The 20,134-nt window shown below is 51.3% G+C and overlaps 7 protein-coding genes across 7 annotated transcripts; 4 read left to right on the top strand and 3 right to left on the bottom strand.

The window, feature by feature from the left end:
- Nucleotides 1-124: 124 nt before the first annotated feature.
- COCCADRAFT_31921 (uncharacterized protein) lies at nt 125-1,064 on the bottom strand (the record flags this gene model as incomplete). The annotated part of the gene is made up of 3 exons (XM_007708356.1): nt 125-251; nt 462-814; nt 903-1,064. 3 exons carry the CDS (start codon nt 1,062-1,064, stop codon nt 125-127), a joined length of 642 nt encoding a protein of 213 aa, XP_007706546.1.
- Nucleotides 1,065-2,078: 1,014 nt separating this feature from the next.
- Nucleotides 2,079-3,899, top strand: COCCADRAFT_81316 (uncharacterized protein; the record flags this gene model as incomplete). Its single annotated transcript, XM_007708432.1, has 1 exon — nt 2,079-3,899. The coding sequence occupies one exon, from the start codon at nt 2,079-2,081 to the stop codon at nt 3,897-3,899; it is 1,821 nt and encodes a 606-aa protein (XP_007706622.1).
- A 1,822-nt stretch (nt 3,900-5,721) lies between these two features.
- On the top strand, nt 5,722-6,870 carry COCCADRAFT_81109 (carbohydrate-binding module family 50 protein; the record flags this gene model as incomplete). The annotated part of the gene is made up of 1 exon (XM_007708431.1): nt 5,722-6,870. One exon carries the CDS (start codon nt 5,722-5,724, stop codon nt 6,868-6,870), a length of 1,149 nt encoding a protein of 382 aa, XP_007706621.1.
- Nucleotides 6,871-8,757: 1,887 nt separating this feature from the next.
- COCCADRAFT_81227 (uncharacterized protein) lies at nt 8,758-8,946 on the top strand (the record flags this gene model as incomplete). The annotated part of the gene is made up of 1 exon (XM_007708430.1): nt 8,758-8,946. A coding segment is annotated over one exon (189 nt), but the record flags the coding sequence as incomplete, so codon positions are not given.
- Nucleotides 8,947-9,318: 372 nt separating this feature from the next.
- On the bottom strand, nt 9,319-12,669 carry COCCADRAFT_31918 (uncharacterized protein; the record flags this gene model as incomplete). The annotated part of the gene is made up of 4 exons (XM_007708355.1): nt 9,319-9,586; nt 9,694-10,259; nt 10,307-10,966; nt 11,752-12,669. The coding sequence occupies 4 exons, from the start codon at nt 12,667-12,669 to the stop codon at nt 9,319-9,321; spliced, it is 2,412 nt and encodes an 803-aa protein (XP_007706545.1).
- Nucleotides 12,670-12,957: 288 nt separating this feature from the next.
- On the top strand, nt 12,958-13,806 carry COCCADRAFT_31917 (uncharacterized protein; the record flags this gene model as incomplete). The annotated part of the gene is made up of 2 exons (XM_007708354.1): nt 12,958-13,040; nt 13,092-13,806. The coding sequence occupies 2 exons, from the start codon at nt 12,958-12,960 to the stop codon at nt 13,804-13,806; spliced, it is 798 nt and encodes a 265-aa protein (XP_007706544.1).
- A 5,049-nt stretch (nt 13,807-18,855) lies between these two features.
- COCCADRAFT_21613 (uncharacterized protein) lies at nt 18,856-19,980 on the bottom strand (the record flags this gene model as incomplete). Its single annotated transcript, XM_007708321.1, has 1 exon — nt 18,856-19,980. One exon carries the CDS (start codon nt 19,978-19,980, stop codon nt 18,856-18,858), a length of 1,125 nt encoding a protein of 374 aa, XP_007706511.1.
- Between the last annotated feature and the right edge of the window lie 154 nt (nt 19,981-20,134).

Genomic DNA, 20,134 nt, shown 5'->3' with positions numbered 1-20,134 from the left:
GAGGTTGAGTGGCAGAAGCAAATAGGTCGGACCCGATTGCCGGGTAAACAAGGGCTGGGAAGAGGAGGGCACCGAGGGACAATTTCCCCCAGGTTGGCCATGCGTGGCCGTCGAGAAGGGCTATTCATGAAAAGAGGACGTTGGTCCGTCTCGACCCGCCGGCCAGTGTGGCGGCGAAGGGGGCGTGGGTGAGCCGACAGAGACAGCAATGGGTTGTGACAAGCACGTGCGGGTGGGGGGCGACCGTGCCGCTGCGAACCAAGCGCGCGCATTGGTTGACTGTGGTGTGCATGAAGAGCGTATACTTACACTAGCAGGCAGAGAATGCAGCGCCGTAGGGTAGAAGGCGTAGGGTGGCGACAGCGGCGGCCTCGTGGCAAGTAGGGACGAGGGCTGTTGAGTGGTGAGGGTATGCTAGTATGCTAGTCACTGCTACTACGTAGGCGTGGCCGTGTAGGTACGTGGCGCAGACTGCTGGCTTGGTTGCTGGCCTGCTGGTCTGCTGGCCGGTTAGCTGGCCTGGCAGCTCTCTTGCACAGGGCAAATGCATCGTGTCGTGCCCAGCGCCGGCTCTCGGCCTTGGTAGTGCACTAGGCGTGTGAATAGCTGTCAGCACGCCCGCTGGCGGTTCGCGCCATGGTGGAGATTTTCTACGCGACATGGACGACGACGGCCTCGGCAGCGTGAGGAACATGTCAAAATGAACCCAGGGGTGCATCAAAGCCGTTTTACCTGAACAGATGAGTGCGATCTCCGCCAGGATATGTGATGAAGTTGACTCGCTTGGACGACGGTTTTGGTGTTGGCCTCGAGGCTAGAGCCGCACATGTCATCGGCCGGGCATGGCGTCGGGGCCTGCACAGTTCCTGCAGAAGAGGGCGCGAAAGAGGGATGAAACAGACGGGTGTGGCGGGTGATAGTGCGTGTGAGAGGGAAAGAGAGTTGGAGAGAGGGAACCATGGTGTTTGATGGAGTCGTCGCGCGTCGCGCATTGCCCGTCGGCCCATCATGGCATCGTCATTGTCATTGTCATCATCGTCATCGGTATGGTCAGTAGCAATCATAATCATTCTCATGGCCGTGTTGGCCGTGGGCAGTTAGTGTCTGTGGCGCGGCGTCTGCGTGTGTGTGGATCGCCAGGCACCGCGGCCTGATTGGCACGCGCAGGCGAGGGTGGACATGGATTGATACAGCGTGGACAGTATGAGTAGTAGAATTCGAAGCAGCAGCACACAAGCACGGCCGGGAGTCGGCACGCGTGAGAGGGCGTGTGCAGGCTGGGCGGCGGTGCCGATGTGGGATGGCGATGGGTGGTCGGGATAGGATGGATGGGCAGTCTGGCGAGGGTGGGCTGAGGGGCCTTGGTTTCATGGCGCTTCCAGGCACGCGGGCCTGAGTGGCCAGCATTCGCAGCCTCCGCCGCCCCGTTTCACCCGCTAGCAGCTGGTCGGACCAGGCAAAGCCAATCGTCCGCCTGGCCCCGGCGCCTCCCCCTGGTCGCTGCCGGCCAGGCCACCCCCTCGCGCGAACCTCATATCCACTGTTTCCCTCGCTCCCCCTCTAACCTCATGCTCGCCGTCCCTGCTGTCTGGCTCTCTGCCCACATTCGTTTCCACTGTTCCTCACTCGCTACGGGAACCAAAAAACACCCTCCCTGCCAACTGTTGCTTGCTTGCTTTAACTTCACCTAACCCCCGTCGCCCGTCACACCATCCCAGACCCCATTCACCCCAACCGCGCCGTTGCGACTATCAATCTCTTCAACACACTCACAACACACACCCTCGTTCATTCACGCCCGATACTGTGCAGGCCACTCCCGCCCCTCTGACACCATTGTGCATACACGACCGCTGCGAGCCCACTACCATTTGTAATGCATTTCCTGTGACCACGCTTGTCCTTCTCCCATTCCGCCAACGCCTATCGCTTCGCCTCTCGACTACGAAGCGCCCGTGGGACCACCTAGCTACACAGCAACCACATTCACAACAACACCAACCCTCACTCACGAGCACCTGGTAGTGCGCCTCAACGCTCGCTCATCGCGCAATTCCTCCCTCTTACTATCCGCCAACATGTCTCTCTCCGCTCCCGCTCCCGCTGCCAAGCGCCATCTCCTCTCCAACTGGAATGCCGCCCAGTTTGAGGAGCTCAAGTACTCGTATGGCCTCACTGGTGTGGACCAAGTCGGCAACTTCATGTGGGTCGACACCTTCCTCTACATGCTCGTAGGCATCTCTGGCATGCTCCTCATTCTTCGCATTTCCAACATGGTCTGGAAGCACAGCCGACACATCACCGCAATGGGAAACCCACGCCAAAAGTACTGGGAGACCAACCGAACAAGCTGGTGGCCCTGGCTAAACCGCCATATCCTCGTCGCCCCGCTCTGGAAGAAGAAGCACAACGCCCAGTTCCAGATCAGCAGCGCCATTGACAACGGAACCCTCCCTGGACGATGGCACACCATCATGCTCTTCATCTACGTCGGCCTCAACGTTGCATGGTGCCTTGCTCTCCCCTACGACGTCCTCGACTACAAGGAGACGCTCGCTGCCCTTCGCGGACGCTCTGGAACCCTCGCCGCCCTCAACCTCATTCCCACTGTCCTCTTCGCCCTCCGCAACAACCCCCTTATCCCTCTTCTCCAGGTCTCGTACGATGATTTCAATCTTTTCCACCGCTGGGCTGCCCGAATCACCATTGCCGAGGCCATTGTTCACACTGCCGCTTGGCTGTACAACACCAAGGCTGGTGGTGGATGGCACGCCGTCGTAGCTGCTCTCCACACCGAGGGCTCTTACGGATGGGGCATGGTCGGAACTGTCGCCTTCACCTTCATCGGCATCCAGGCCTGGTCACCATTCCGTCACGCCTTCTACGAGACCTTTCTCAACATCCACCGTGTCATGGTCATTGCTGCTCTCCTCGGCTTGTACAAGCACTTGGAGCTGCACACTCTCCCCCAGGTCCCATGGATGTACCTCATCTTCATCTTCTGGGCAGGCGAGTGGTTCCTCCGCCTGTGCTCCATCTGTTACTACGGCTTCAGCCTCAAGCAACGCTCGTCCATCACCGTCGAGGCCATGCCTGGCGAAGCTGTCCGTCTAACCATCAACATGGTCCGCGAATGGACCCCCCGTCCCGGATGCCACGTGCACATGTGGATGCCTCGCCTCTCCCTCTGGTCCTCGCATCCATTTTCCGTCGCCTGGGCTGCGACCCTGACCGATGAATCCAAAGAGATGACGCTTCCCACTCTGGAAGGCGACGTCACCATGATCAATGGCCAACCCAGGAAATCAAAACAAATCAGTCTCATCTGCCGTGCCCGTACCGGACTCACCCGTCAAATGTACGAAAAGGCAAGCAAGAGCCCCAACGAGCAATTCACCACATGGGGCTTCATTGAAGGCCCATACGGCGGCCACCACAGCCTTGACTCGTACGGTACTTGCGTGCTGTTTGCCGGAGGTGTAGGCATCACCCACCAGGTCATGTACCTCAAGCACCTTGTCAATGGCTTCAACAACGGCACCACTGCCACCCAAAAGATTGTCCTCATCTGGACAGTACCCACACCCGACTGCTTGGAGTGGGTGCGCCCATGGATGGACGAAGTCCTCCGCATGAAGGGTCGCAAGCAGTGTCTCCGCATCAAGCTCTTCATCTCCAGACCAAAGGGTCGTGTCGAGAGCAGTAGCGACACTGTCAAGATGTACAGCGGCAGGCCCAACATGAGGAGCTTGCTGGAGGAGGAGGCCAAGCACCGCGTCGGTGCCATGGCCGTGACCGTGTGCGCGTCTGGCGGCATGGCCGACGGTGTACGACACGCAGTGCGGCCACTGCTTACCGAGGGTTCGGTTGATTTCATAGAGGAAGCCTTTACGTATTGAAGCGTTGTATTGCACGTCTAATCATGTCACATGTCGTCTTTTGAGAAACCGCTCATTACATCACTTCGCTGGCCTACTCTTACAAACGCAATCCAGGCAATCGCTTGGTTGCACCCGCACCCCTAGGCCCTCCGCTGACCCAAACTGGCGCCGCACTAGCTTGATACGCAAGGCTAGCACGACCATGGGCAAGCCAAACAACAATGCGCGCGCTCACCCTCAACATCGACACAGTCGACTGCCTGTATCTATATCAAAACACATAAACTCTTTTTTCCTTCTTCCATAACTCTTGGGTTATCTTTTTGTCCTTTTATTTTCCTTTCTTTTCTGTACATACACCTCCTTCGTAATCATTCATCCTGTTTTCTACCCACACTCACGCTGTCATGTCTCTCCTTGAATCTTTTGATCATCGTTTCATCTACAAGCGCAAAACTTGCATCATCTGGGCGTTTCTTCCTTTTTCGTTTTCTCAGTTAGTCAGTCTTTATGGCGCCCTTTTTTGCATGCAAAAGACAGGGTTGCGAAGAAGAATCTAGACTAGACACCTGGATCTAATTCCAACAAAACAATCTCGTTCCACAAAAAAGCAAATCTGTCCCCCCTTGCAATCGCATTCAACAATGCGCGTCGTGCGTAGTGTATTTTTTTTCTCCCGCAAAACATCTACAGTGTAATGTATAGTGTAAACCAATATACCTAGTGTGACAACAAAACATCGGATCCGATCGGATCGGAGTGTACACCCAAATCTATGGCAAAACCTCGGCTTGATCTCCGTCCCCTTGTTGTTAATAATACGAACAAGTTACTATAAACATCACCATCATGGAAAACCCTTGAAAGGGATTCCCCAGTCGCATATGACACACCCCCGGAGCGCACGCACGCTCTAAATTCCGGCATTAATGCACACAACAAAACACCGCCTCAACAAGAGATCCGGTGTCTCTACTTTCACCGCTCGCGAATTTTAGTCACAACGGGTGAGAACGTCTGAAGCTTTCTAGCAAAGCATGCAAGCCGCCCCGGTGTTTGGGCAAATCGAAAACACACCCCACTTGAGCTAGCTAGGTGTAAGTTACGGGTAGTATTGGCAAAAAGGGCAAAGGCAAAGCAAAAGCACGTCAACAAAATTGCGCCCGAAGCGCCAGAACGCCGCAAAACGTGGCGGTCAGCCGTTCGTGGCGCTGCGCCCCCGATTTAGCATCCCCACTTCTGGGCGCTTGATTGGGCCATGGGGGCGCAGGCGTGGCGTTTGGCCTTGTGGCCTTCCTAGACGCTGTCTGGCTGCGAGCTTGCGAGTGATGCGACTCTCTCCACCTTTATTCGGTTTAGACCGGCCAAGAGTGGCGGTGACTGACGACGACGACGGGACCCGGTGTGGCTGTGATTGTGGGGCGCGTTTATGCGCCTCCGGACGACGTAGCCATGGTGTGCTTTCTTTGGAAGGTTTGGTCGGGTGGGGTAAAGAAGGAGGGGTTGGAATATAAGAAAGCGGTCGTCTGGCGAAGGTGACACGTGTGAGCTTTTGTTTCCTTCTTTCTATCCTATAATTACGGTTAAACAAGAGACAGATTGCATTGTCACTTTGTAAACTCTTTTTCTTACCTTTGTCCCCATTGACCAAGACAAGGTCAGACCGCATTTACGATTAAGTTTTTTTGCTTTCCCTGTGAAACCGATTCAACGGTTCCGCATACTACCACACGTTTTCATTCGTTCCGGTAACCCGGTTTTCGATTGAGGAGAAAGAAAGACTTTGGGTACGAAATCGGAGACGAGGAGTAACAAAGCAAAAAAAAAGAAATAAGGAAGCATGTCTGGATACGGGTACAACCAAGGTGGAGGTGGAGGATACGGACAGAATGAGTACAATGGCGGACAAGGCGGATACGGGCAACAGCCTCCTTACCAGGGAGGAGAAGCCAGTCAGTACTATGGTGGCGGTGGACAAGGAGGACCACCACCTCAAGGTTATTCCCCACAACAGGGCGGATATGATGCCAATGCTCCTCCTCAGTACCAGCAGTACCCCTCTACCGCCACGCACTCGTCCAACTCTGGCCGCAACTCGCACAACCAAGGCTACCAGAACCAGTATGGCGGAGAAGGTGACCCAGAGGGTGAGCGTGGTATCATGGGCGGCCTTGCTGGTGCAGCAGCAGGAGGCTACGGCGGCCACGCCCTAGGCGGCAAATCTGGTCACGGTACCGCCGGCGCCATTGTAGGAGCCCTCGCCGGTGCCTTTGCCGGCCACAAGACCCAAGACGCCGTCGGAGAGCGATGGGACGAGCACAAGGAAAAGAAAAAGGAAGAAGAAGAGCGACGCCGCTGGGAGGAAGAAGAAGAACGCCGTCGTAAATACGGCGGAGGTGCCGCTGCCGGCGCTGCCGCCGGCGCCGGCTTCGCACATCATCAATCGCACAACCAAGAGCGCTCTGCCGGCGACTTTGGCGGCAACTTCTCCGCCTCGTCCCAAGACATCCGTCTCGACGCCCACGGCGACTACGTCCTGCACGCCCAGTGCCGTCGCACCGACGGCTCAGTCCAAGCCTCGTCTATTGCGCTGAACCGCTACCTCGCCAACGACGACGGTTCCTTCCGCTGGTCCGGCTCCTCGACCGACCGCAGCTCCGGTAGCGAAAACACCTACACCGTCCAGCAAGGCGACACGCTCCGCGCTATTGCCTCGCGCTACTCGCACTGCTCCTTTGATGAGCTCGCCAGACACAACAACATTTCCAACCCCGATCAAATCTGGCCAGGCCAGAACTTGAGGATTCCAACCGGAGGCGGTGGCGGTGGTAGCTCTGGTGGCTTTGCGTCGTCGGCAAGGAATGTGAGGTTGGTTGGTGGCGGGCAGAGGCTCGAGGCTGAGCTCGAGAGTCGTGGGGAGTGGAGGCGTAGGGAGATTAATCTTGATGAGAGGATTAGTAATCGGGATGGGTGTTTGGTGTTTGTTTAGGTACATTCATCAAATATTCGTGGATTACAAGTCTCATGGAGAGATGAATGGATGAGAGGGGTTAGGGAAGACAAAAAGGTTGGTGTTGTCTAGGAAGCTTTATGAATATCATGCATATGTTAAATTGTTGATTACTTCTTCAATACCCCTTCCCTTTACTTGCTCACTTCATCGGCATCCATATACAGGACTGTGTAATCCATCTAGCACTTCTTCATCCTAAACTCTTCCCCTCCCCCCCCTCCCCCGCCTAATCCTTACAACTCATACCCCGCACAACCTCCGTATCCACCGTCAAGCTCAACTTCACTAACCCCGTAATCATAGCGCTGTCTTGGGTATAATCCAGAAAGGCCCAGTGACTACTTCGTTCTGCCAAATTGGATCATACGGGCATCGTAGCGGCATAGTCGTTGGCAGGATTCCTTCCCATCGACCTCGCTCATCGCACTCCATCTTTCCTTCTAACTACTCGCCACATTCCTTTTCTCGCTGCCCAGAAACTAATCTCGGCCGCGTAGTATTCGCAGCATCGCCATTGGCCTTCTGCTCCGCATTGAACAGTTGCACCGTAAGCGCTTGCTGGGGATGCTTGAGCGCGGGTTTGCTGAGGAAGGATATCAAGTTCCCCGAGAGGAGTTTTGAGCGGGATCCGCTTGTTGCTGCGGGGATTGTGTTTGATGAGTTCATGGTGTTATGATTTTTTTTCATGCGTTGGAGAGATAGGTATATATGCAGTAAGATGTGGAATCAATAGGTCATGAAGTTTATGATTAGTGTAGTGTACAGCAGGTTGTTGGAATGGACATATATATAAATAGCAAGAAGTGAAGAGAAAAAAAGGTTATCTGCGCCTACATCTTGCACAGATCCCGGACTTGTCTTGCATCCCAAACATCATTGTGGAGAAGAAGTTGCGTAGGCCATGCAACTTTTCGGCCTTGTTAACGGGGGGGTCTCATGTTAGGGTTTTACTTTTCCGTGTCGTGGTATGACGTATAACCAACCTACCGCATTAGGCAAGAACAAAAAGTGAGCATCGAACACTGTCTCGCACTTGACCGTTGAGATGCAACAAGGTCCTGGAAATTAGCCTTGGCAGCATCATCCCGGACAGTCGAGCTCGTCGGTGCCAAAAAAGGAAATGCAGGGACGGAATGAGTTTAGCGGAGCAACCGCTCTTCCGGGCTATATTGGGGTTATGGTCCGGGATGTCACCTATGTGGCCGATGGACAGCCGAATGATGTCTCCATGTTGCACATCACGCATAGCATAGCGAGCTGATCTCCATATATGTTCACTTTGAACACACACACACACACACACACACACACACACACACACAGAGAGAGAGAGAGAGAGAGAGAGCGTCTAGTCGATCATCGTACCCCTCTTTAAACGACAGCCCATTCCTAACGATACTACTTACTAACATTTAACTACCAAATACGACAACCCCGACCCTTTTTTCCTTTCTTCTCAGGAGTAGAATGTCACCGCAGCCACGATCTGGGCGACCAGTCTGACCGTCTAAAAAAAAGGGGGGGGGCGGCACCAAGGGCTACGAACACGCGTCTCCCATAAAGCAAACCACCGAGATAAACACACACAAACACATGCGCGCGCGCTCGCGAATGATAAACGCCCTGGTTCAATAAACTCTTTTTTTTTTTCGTTGATAGCCTTGTTGCCAAGACGATCGCAATGACAGAGTAAGCATTACTGTACCTGATAATCCCCCCTCCCTCCCTCCCTTTTTTGTAAACCCCGGATTTTCCGAAGAAAAACAAGGTCTCTTGCCAGTTCTTTAATTATGAAATGACTCCCGGATATTTGTTTTCGTCCGGTCAAAGGGGTACAAAAAGTGGTCACCTCGCGACTGTGAGTGGGTACAAATGGATAAAAAAAAGGTCATGTTGGTTAATAGTGGGGTCGTTTTTTTCTTTCTCTTAAGATTACGGTTTATACTACGATCTGCGGGCACAGGTCAGCAGGTGCTGGGGCGGATTGTGCCATGGGGTTGTAGGCTGGCGTGTTGGCTGATGAGGGTTGTTCAGGGGTTGTTTTTTTGTTGAAGTGAAATGAGGTATACGATGCAGTAATGGTATACGACGCGACACGTCTAATAGGTAGTATGAGGTTGTGTGTGAATGGTGGTAGGAAGTCGATCTTTCCTTTGCCTCGTACGATCTTGGCTGCAGGTCGACATCTGTTTTCTAGGATAAGGAATGTGCACACTGATTTCGGTGCGATATGGGTGGTGATGTGAAGGTCCTAGTGCATGCGCAGAGAATAGCATAACTAGGGACGCTACATACCTAGTAATGACTGACTCGCGATTGTCACTGCGTACTTCATGTCTGCACCCAGTACTATCCTTAGGAAAAGAAGTGTATAGCATAAAATTTGTGGAAAGAAGGTGTTCAAAGTATACGCATACGACCCGACTATTCATCGTCGTCGCTATCTGAACCACTATCCCAGCCTTCATCGTACTCCTCTGCAAGAACTTGAAGGCCATTAGAGAGCGCCTCTCTTTCTTCGATATTAATCATGCGCTTTATGATCGGCTCGAGTGTTCTTATCTGTCCCGCGACAGCAGTACTTGTCGTGAGCCCAGCGTGAACAGCAAGCTTCTCAGTATGCCCCGATCCTACTTCGAACATGGACTTGGGGAAGCTGTCGAGTAAGGGGAAGAGAAGAGGAGCAGTATATCTAGTCGTTGTAAGCGCATGTAGATTATAGCACCGTTTCTTTAGACGCGTAAATAAATTCAATGACAACAGGGAGCAGTGTTCATCGGAAAGAAATAATGAACATACCTTTGCACTGCCGGTCCATTGTTGAACCTATCGTGAGGATCGTTCTCGCCATCATCGGGTAACGACCACTCTCCGCGAGAAGCCTCTGCCCTCCCAAATACATGCTCTTTTTTTGCTTTTCCAGTTGCGGTCCGGTAATCGCGGGTGAAAACATCAATATCAAACTCCGTTAGTTCATCGTCACCTTCACTAGTCTGTCTTGATCGCGTTGTTCCAAGCTTTGCCATGGATTCGGCTAAATCAGCAGCCTTGTCTGAAAGTACATTTGGGTCCGCGATGCTCATCTCAAACTTCGCTATACGTCGTTTTCCAGTACTGTTGATGGTGTCTTCTAGGTCTTGAAGTGTACCTCGTCCGCCCAATGTAGTACGTAATCGAGAGGATATCGTCATGCTTTCTATTCCCACAACCTGTAAGGCTGCTACATGCCACGGGGATGTTGAGTCATATTTTAGATAACTTGGGACTTTAGCTGGCGTATTCGATATCGGTACGTAAACCGAGGACTGTTCGCCAAGCACTTGGAGTGAGCGAGCTGAGTTGGCGATCTGCTTTAGGCGTTGTTCCTATATGTCGTCAGTGATGTTTAGATATCCCATATCAGCCACCATACCCTCGGGGTTTTGTTGTTAGCACCATGATCCCCAAGGCCCCAAGTCCAGATGCTCATCTTTCCATACTCGTCTCTCAATCTTTCGAGCCATCCGGAAGTCCAACCACCCCAAGCATCATCCACGCCAGTAAAAATCTGCAACCCTTGGATTCCATCACATTCCTCGACAAATGGACGAAGATCTCGATCAACCAAGTCTACTTCTCTTTCGAGCTTCTCGAAAAGTTCCATACCAACATCCCAGTTTTCGAAAGGCATAAGCTTATCGTTGACATCAAACTCTGACAACTGGACGATGGATTTGGGATGATAGTAGACGCGACTGTAATCAGACCAGTACCGAACTGAGGATGTGCTGAGTGGAAGTGGTTCGAGACCAGCGTTAAGATGCTCTTGGTAGGCTGATTGCGGGATGGTCTCAGACGCACGTTGAACGATAGGTTTGGAAGGCCAAACACCAGGTTGATCCAGAATGCTTCGGTCGTCTTCGGCCTCGTACAGTGCGTTTATTTTCCGCATACTCCCGAAAGAACCCTTGAGATCATATATCAGGGTTCTTGGAGTAAAGGTGTCTGAGCCATCCGGAGCCAAACCAGGCCTGAAGAGAATGTCATGGTTGACGGGCGATTCATCCTCTGGTGGGTATGTAAAGTACGACTCCTTTTAGAAAGTCAGAAAACTGGATAAAACCTACTCCGTCAAAAGTTTAAGGAGACTGTGCATGAATGGTGCGAAGTGCATGAATGAAGTAATGGTGGGGTATATGAGAGCGAAGTTTTGCAATAAGACATTCGGTACACATCTAGGAAAGAATACATAACAAATAAAAACATGAATATATTGACACATGATGGGCCAATGGAATTCTGTACTTGCCTGAGTGTTCCAAAAGTGCGTTCCGAGATAATTGCTTTGCGTGCCGAATTGTAAAGTGACGATTTCGTGCATGGCGACAACAACACTTTAAGAGAAGACTGACTTGAATTTTCCAGTCGTCAAGCTCTTATTGAAGGTGAAGAAGAAAGGTGAAGAGAGCGTTGATAGTAAAAGTGGAGATGCACGACGATTGGACGATGTCAAGTTCTGCCAATTGCCCCGCACGTGCTCACGCGTGGAGGCATCGCTTCACGTATTCCCCAAGTACGTCATCGTCTGTGGTTTGAAATTTTGAAGACTCAGAATACAGATGGCGCATGGTGAAAATTATAGTATGCAGAAGTACGGGGAATATTTGGTGGTTTCGTTATCTACATGCACCTAAGCAGATACTAATTTTAACCCATGAGCTGCAACTGATCCGTCGGTGGCCATCTTGTCTGCGCAAAACTGAGACACCTCTTGATGCTCTGCAGGTACTTCCGTGTAATCTCGTCACTCATGATATGTGCTGCATTCTTGTCGCTCTCGTGCAACTTTTCTCGTGCACTTCTCTCGTGAATACCCACCATCGTAACACCAATCGGCCATGCTGCCTTGCCAATACTGAGTCGTAGGTATCCGTCGTTCGCATCCACGTATCGCCTTTCTTGTGCTGCATGCACAATCTCTACAACCGGTTCGATGATGCTGTCTGGGAGGTCAAACTTCTCCAGCTTCTTGAACAGCGGACGCATGTTCTCGCGCGCTTGCACCATGGCAGCGTAAGCTTGCTTTCCTTGATAACTCTCCTTGACTTCTGCATCTCGGCGCGCAAGCGTCACGTCCCATTCCTTCAGTACCATTGTGAAGTAACTTGCGAGTTGCCTGAAGAGGAACTCTCGGCCCTCCTTGTCCTTTGGTACCTGCAAGCTGACCTTCATGTCCTTCTCTGGTACTAGTTGTAGGGTTGTCGGGATCGGACCGTCGGTCATGATTGCTGCTAGGTTGTCTGCGCCGACACGCTTCTTGTATCGCTTTAGGCGTTGCTTGTGTGTCTCGCCGAAGACTCGGGCTGGCTCGTCGAGGGCTCTCAGTTTTGCGATCAACTCTTCATCTTCAATATCTTCGTCTTCGGGCACAGGTGTACCCTCTCCTTCGCCTTCCTTCTTCTTTGGTGGTAGATCTGGCAAGCCTAAGCGCTTTCTTCTCCGCCGCTCTTCTGCCTCTTCCTCTTCTTCTCTAATCCGTCTTGCTTCCTCCGCCATGCGCATCCGCTTCTCCCGTCGTTGTGCCTCCTTCTCAGCCTCATCTTCTTCGGCTTTGCGTTTCTTCTCCAGTCGCTCCAGTCGTGCCTTCTCTGCGGCCTCCTGCTCAGCCCGATATGCCGCTTGCCTTTGGGCCTCAATTTCGCTGCGCTTGAGGTACTTTTTGTCGCTTGATTCCGATGTTGCCGCCGTCTCCTTCCCTTTTTTGATATGTGCGGACATGAGTTTTGCGAAATCCATCTTGGCGACTGTGTTGTTCGTAGTCTGGCGTTATCTCGAGTGCAAATAAAGAGCGAACGTAGAATGCGACATGGAAGTTCACTGATCAGCAGCGCGATTCTGCCGAGGAATGGCGCTAGTGGAAGCTCTCCGCGTCGCGTTCCCTCACTTGTACTCCACCAACATCGCATGCCAAGATAACGAATTGTGATTCTGTTTTGTCGCATATGCTATAAAACTTCATTGAACAATATTGGATCACACCGGGTGCTTTCGTCATTAGTTTGCGACAAGGCCGTGACCTCCAACATGGCTGCCCCAGCGAAGATTGACCGGCAAACAACCACACCTTTCTTATTGCGCCTCTTCTTCAAGCAAGGATCATTCCACAGGCAAGTGGCTAGTATGATACAAAGTGCCATCATATAACTGACACAACCAAGGTTAGATGAGTTCGATCCGACATTACCACGTCTTCCAACAAATGTCCAAATCTACACATGGCAAAGCTGCACTCTGCGCGAACTCTGTCAGCTTCTCCTTAGCGCAGTACCATCAATGTTACCACAACCATATGCTGGATCTCGCATCGCATTCCGACTCGTATACCCGGACATTCAAGGCTCCAACCGACCAGGCGGACCAGGCCGGTTTATATCGCGAGACATAGGCTCTGTCATAGTAGGCGCTCCGTCAAGGAATGATGACGTTGACATGGAAATGAGTGAGGGAGGAAGTGTTGCGGAAGCTCTCAAGCAGCTGGACGGCGACCCCGACAGAACCCTTGCAGACGTCAAATTCCTTATTGGTGATTATATCGCATGTGCGATCCTCCCACCATTGCCCGACGGCGGCGTACCTGCCGCGCCGCCACCACTATCTGGACCAGGAAGGGGGCCACCGGCAGGCTCGTATGGTGGACGGGGCAGAGAAAATGGCTTCGGCGGTCGAGGCGATTGGGGTGGCTATGGAAGAGGAGGAAGAGGGGGAGGCGGTAGATTCGATGACAGGAGGCTGAGTGGGGGAGGTGTACCATCAGGCGAATGGAGAAGAGGCGAAGCACCACCAGAGCGAGAGTCAGGCTTTGGAAGGGGAGGGAGAGGACGTGGAGGTGGGGATGACTGGCGTGACCGGGGTAGAGGCAGAGGCCGCTGGTAGTCACGTCGTATGTCAGAGGGCTTTTCCAATAGACTCCAATTGTTCATTCAGTGACGAGAGCCAAATTATACCCACTTGACTACTTTCGAGACCCAAGAATATGCCGCGACGGTGGTAAGTTGACATTTCATCCCCAAGGATTAGAGTTGACCAATGTTATCAGGATATAGTATAAAGAGTAAAACATGTCTACGTCTTCGTTCTATGAAAACTGCTATTCAAAACAGACAGCTAGCATCTCGATCCTGCAGTGACGCATTGGAAGTCGGGAAGAAGCTTATACCCTCAACCCTTGCATGATTTGCGAGTGCGCTTCACTTAGTGAGTACGCGGAAATACCACAAGCTTTACAAAAGGGGGCAGTATACACCAGCAGAGTCCTCATAATCTTTCTCATGATACAAAACATTCCATTTGAGGCTTCAAGCAATCTCTCAAACTTCTCATTCATCTTCTTTTCTGGGAAATCGTGACAGCAAACCAGTCAACATTTGCATAAGTATCCTCTCGAGTAAAACCTAGCTCCTTTTCCGTTCTTCTACCTTGACCTCTTCCAAACATCTCATGCCTCCATTTGGTACTTTTGATTTTTGCTTCTCGCCTTGCTTCCCGGTTGTCAGCTCTATTGTGTGGTGATGACATCTGGCATTTGCATGCCCTCACCATATCAGGCTACGAAGAACACGCTTCTCAGTTTTTCATTATGCCAGGCTCGATGGATATAGTGGATTTTCATGCTTTATCTGCTATCCGTAAGAGAAGCATATGGTAACACACGTCATACTGCCATTGAACGGTTACGATACCTATGTATGCCTTTTCCACACCGTTTTCGCTACTCATTATCACAATGACAGGTGCGTTTTGAGACGAGAATGTTCACACGAGACTTTGATGAAGAAGTTGGGACATTTGGATATGAATTTTAGCATGCTCATATCTGCTTGAGTAGCTGAAGTTGCCAAGTACTTTTGATTACTGGCTTCACACTGAAGTCTCTTGATACCGTAGCCTTGCCTCCATTTTCGTCATCGATGATTAGTTTTTCCTCGCTCACTTCAAAAGTGAGGTTAGTTCCTTATACATTGCATTTAGATTACATCATAGTTTCATTGAACGACTTGGTGAGAATGTACTAATCAGACGTCGGTTCGCTTTAAAAAAAAACACATTCAATAACGGAGCATCGGCCAACAGAAACATGTATGAGACATAGGTATTGAACGTTGTAGTATGTGTTTCCGGTACTCCTTGCACTCAGCGCTTAAAGCCAACATAAACTCAGCCTACAAGATTTGTTTTAGACAACGATTTCAAAACTGCGGATGAAGATTTGCCCGTTTCCTGGGAGCATCTCAAGTCACAGCCCGATTGCTCACCATGCATGACATATTCTTCGTGATTCACCGCCTCCTAACTCGTGCGTCATACCACAATGTTATCATCATCTGTCATGCTTCATCTATTGCATGTACGCGAGTCTCGATTCCAAAGTGCCTTTCATCACTGACAGATATTGCGTATCCAGCACATTGGAACCGAGCAAGAGTCGAAGTTTCCAAATCCCGTCCAAGGAAGCAAATCGAATCGAAGTCGGCGCTCAAGCAACTCGTTAGCCGCTACCTGCATGCCAGATGGCGGCACGTCAATGACATACCACGCGTGGGAGACCTTCATGAGCCGCAGCTCACGCCATAGCAGCGGGTGCACTAGAACGCGGATGTCGCCCCGGAGACATCACTGCATGCAAACCCTGCAGTTGCAGCCAGAATATTAGGTGTTGTCAGCCTCCACCATCGAAGTACTGTAGTAAAATTGCTAACAAAACGACACTGGAATGTGGAGGCGAAGTACATACACGCCGGCATGCATTTACCCCGGGACCCGCATACGGCGCAGCCTCAAACAATGAATCCTCTCAGCTCCCGAGGCGAAAGAGAAAAAGAAAACTTACGAGTATTGGTACTACTATACCTTCTTGATCACACACCCCCAAAATCCAGGATCACCACATCCTCTCCTTCATTTCACCACCCACCAGATCCCCATCCCGTAATCTGCAAGCGTAAAAAAAAAGAAGAGAGGGCGGTCTATACACCCACACTAGCCCCAAACCACGCCATCCCTTACATAGAAGCCCTTCACCTAGCCTTCCATGCTACCACACGCACGCACGCACAAACGAAGGAGCACCCATCTTCGGCCCCCTCCAATGCAAAGCCAACCAATCTCCATCCCTCTTTCCCCCCCTTCCCGACCGTTTTTTTCTTCTCTCTTACAATCTACCATCCTTTATGCACCGCGCTTGTTCAAGGGCTTTGTGCGACATCTGTAGGGCGTGCAGGATAAGCCTCATGTGTGTGGGTGTGTGGCCCCCCCCCCCTCCCCCACTTGCGGCGTCGTAGGGAATAAAACGTGTGTAGCACAGTATGTTAAAGTGCATGCATGACACTTGCGCCGTATGCGCCGTGTGTATTGGTTCCCGCGGAAGAATGATTTGCGCGCGGCTGTTGGGCGTGTTGCGGTGTGCGTGTGGTCAGAGGAGATGATGGGGGTGGTAGATCAGGAGGTTAGTGGATGGACGGGAATTTTTGTTCTTTTTGTTCTGGCGTGGTGAGGATCTGCGTTTGGGGTTGTTGGTGTGGGGGTTAGAGGTGTGCGCTGTGAGTATCTCGATTCGGTGGTTCTGAGTTGTGGTCGCGGTGAGTTGGTGTATGTGGTTTTGATGGTGTTGATTTGGTCAGTTCAACTTTTGGATGCACAGCGCATTCATGCATGTTTCGTGTCTAGTGTATGGCCTCAGGTTTAGGCTGGATGTGTGTGTGTATGTGTGTGGTATCCATATGATCATTTGGCATTGTGATGTCTTTGAGCATTCGTACTACTAGGTGTAGAATGGGTGGATGGTTTGGCTTCTAGGGTTACTACTTACTACTACGAGCCGTCTCACCGACCAACGCCCGGTACCTGCTTCGACTCGAGCATTTGGCCTTACAAAAAACCAAGCCCGGGGCGGTACTTTGTCGGCCAATTGCCACGTGAAGCTGACATCAACCATGGAGGGACTAATGTACATGCGGAGAAGTGGATCGGACGTTGATGTACAGCCGCAGGAATGTGATCAGATCGCTTTGAGTTAGGGAGTTGGGCATTGCTGCATGCGCCTTTGACGCTGCATGTGGCCGCTCAGAGGCTGGGACTTTTGAGGCGAAGCTGCTCTGCATAACGATGATCTACGTGTTGTTGGTCTCTTCTTGGGTATCTGTGGGATTGCTTTGCTGTCACCGTGTATTTGGGCGACGCCTCTTTGGCCCCTGCAATTCTAAAGACAGGATATTTTTTCTTGGACGAATTCGTCCGAGGTATGATATCCGAACAAAGAAATCTGGGTACAGCTTAACTGAGAGGGTAGTCTACCGGTGAAGGTATAGTGGATTGCAGGCTAGAACAGCATCCTAATCACTTTCGCCTCACTAACTCAATGAGGTACCCACATATTTACGCGCTCGCATTCAGTGCCTACTACGGTTACCAAGCACATGATCTTTAGTTGGCACTGGCCAGGCCGTTGCGAAGCTGACGAAGCTGTAGCAGGTAGACCGTATTCCGTATTGTGAATATTGCAAGCATATCCTAAAAAGACGGCATTCTATAAGCATAGCAGGGGAGCAATCCATGTGAATCCATCTTTTGCTTGTAATTGAAGTATTGCTTGGGAATGCGGCCAATCCCCCCACATGCTAAGCTGGAAAGGATGCCGTGCCAGGTAATGGCTTACTGTGCCACTGTTGGTTGGCTCATGCAAGCGCTGCGGCGCGCGTAGAGAATGTGACGACTTTCCAGAGGTCCACAACAACGGCCTACAGATCCGGAGGCGCAAGATAGTAGGCACCTTGTATATCCACCACTGTCGTTTTGTTGTTATTCCCGTGATGGCTCCGTGGGACCTTTTGCTGGATCGATATTTGTAAAATACAAGTACAAATGCAAATGGATACTTGCTCGCCCAGAATTATTCCATGGTTCCTGTACAGGAGGATAGCAAAAGCACAGTGAGTATGGGCCCATTAACCTGGTGTGGGGCAGACTTGTACCAGATCGCATCACGAATCTTGGGTCGTATGACACTGACGCTTGCATCTGAGACGGAGCCCAACGTCGTCAGACTTACATCCTTGGAAAACGGCCAGTGCACATGCATTTGAATTCCTTTCCGGTTACCGCTTCGAGTATAGACAATATCTAAGCCCTTACAAGGAGGACCTTGTCTCCCACGCAGTGACCACTTACCATCCGCCTGGCAACTCTAACGCCAACTGGTCAAACTCTAGCGAACCGGAAGTTATCCCTCAGAGAGGCACCTGCAGCTCGCCACATCCTGGTTCTGTGGCTGATGGCAATCCATCTACTAGTGGGCCCCATTTTTTTTCGACAAAAAGAGAGGATTGGCTGGCTTGCGTCTTCTGACCAGTGTCAATGCCTTCTATCCAGGTTCCATCGAGGTCAGCCATGTGCATTAGCGTGTAGTCAAATTGGACCTGGCTTTGGCTGACGTTAGCCACGAGCATGTGTGAGAAGCGTCATTGTTAGCGATCTTGATCATACCGATTTCGATCAAGGGGTCTCCGTACGTCGATTGAGGGGAGCACTGTCACATCTCACGTGTTCATCGGCTCATGCGGGAAATGCCAGTGGTGAATTTAGTGCAATCTGGAGCCGAAGACAGGGACGACATGGACCGCAGAACCCCTTGGGGATCTCTGAGATATGTCTTGCATGAGAAGCGCGCAAATTAAGATTCTTGGGATTTGAGATGTGGGTATTCTTCAATTTTCATTGTTGTTGTTTAAGGGGGTTTGCACACCAAGAAAATCTATAAACAACAGGAGGAGAAGCGCGATAAAATGACACAAAGTATGCCGAAGCATGGTAATCACTTGCATCCCCAACACCAGTAACGTCAAAAGATCAGAAAGACAACCCAGAAATGAGTCACATCGACATACGGTCGAGTGCCGTAGACCAGACGACACCGATCCAGGGCTGAGCTTAGGTTTGCTTGTGGTTCTTCTTGATCCATCTTATCAGGTCTTTCTCCTTGGGACCAAGGATCCCCTTGAGTTCCTGGAATTTCATCTTCCTGTTGTTGCCCTTTCTCTTTCCAACCCTCAAATGTGTGAGATAATGCGAGCGGAAGTTGTCACTCCTTGGGAAGCGCGCAAAGCAGTCAGGAACCTTGCATCTGTAAATTTTGACGAGGCCAATGCCATGAACACTTCTGATGTGACGACGAAGATGCTCTGGTCGTTGGAATTTCTTAGGGCAAGGTGTGTCTTTTTTGGGTCCAATCAATTCTCCACACTGATGCCTACGATCGGTTGTTGTGTGGAAGGTACACGTGTTGGTGGACCATCCTTCAAGCCTGTAGACATTGGATCTGGGCTGAGCCCTTCTGGAAGACCCCCTTTTCGAGCCCCTGGGTGAAGAGGGTTCGCCCTGCCACGACACATCGCTATCGGAATCGCTCAGGTCATCGCTTTCATCGCCGTTGTTGTTGAAACCTGAGAGATCGAAAGCTCCAGAGTTCCCAGCAGGATCCAGGGAACCCTGCTGTGGCATAGGGTATGACAGGTAGGGTGTGGGTGCAGAGACTTTTGGTTCAGGCAAAATGGTCGGCATCAGTTGGTAGGAGCGCTGTTCGTAGCTGGGGATTTCGTGATAGGGCAGAACATAAGTTCGTGAGTCCCAGGAGGTAACCTCAGGATAGGTAGATGGCCAGAGAGACTCAGAATCATTCGAGATAACCGAATGGTTGATTGAATTGTTTTGGACGTGGTGGAAAGCTGGTTCGAGGGTGTCGTAAGTTGGGAGGCCGGTGTAAGGCGGTGAAGACACGCTCTCAGGGTGACTTATGGTAGAGCTTGTTGACTGTGGACTACCACAAGGTGCATCAAGTGTCAAGAGATCCATGAATTCCATTGGAGTACCCATTGATCGATGTACTAATGTATCGCGCTCAAAGTTGTGGAAAGATGGTCGTTCATGGAACGATCCAGTGTGGAGTTGAGAAGTCATCGGTTCGTTTGTATTGCTGATTGGCGCCTCGTAGGATTCGGGGTAGTTCTCCATGTACTGATATGGGCTCGAAGTATAAGTTGGGACGCGTTGCTCCATGACGGATGATGCAGGTCTTATATGCAGTTAGCGCCAACGTCTTGGTGAAGGATCCACATGCAATCCTACCGGTGCAGTTACGCTTTTTAGTCGTAGCACAGATCAAAGAACAATGGACAACGACAGCACAACACTGGTGTGAGAGACTTGGAGA

Source organism: Bipolaris zeicola, assembly GCF_000523435.1.
Source record: "Bipolaris zeicola 26-R-13 unplaced genomic scaffold scaffold_1, whole genome shotgun sequence".
NCBI classification, from domain to species: Eukaryota; Fungi; Ascomycota; class Dothideomycetes; order Pleosporales; family Pleosporaceae; genus Bipolaris; species Bipolaris zeicola.
Note: the sequence above shows the minus strand (reverse complement) of the source record. Positions and strands in the feature narration are given on the sequence as shown.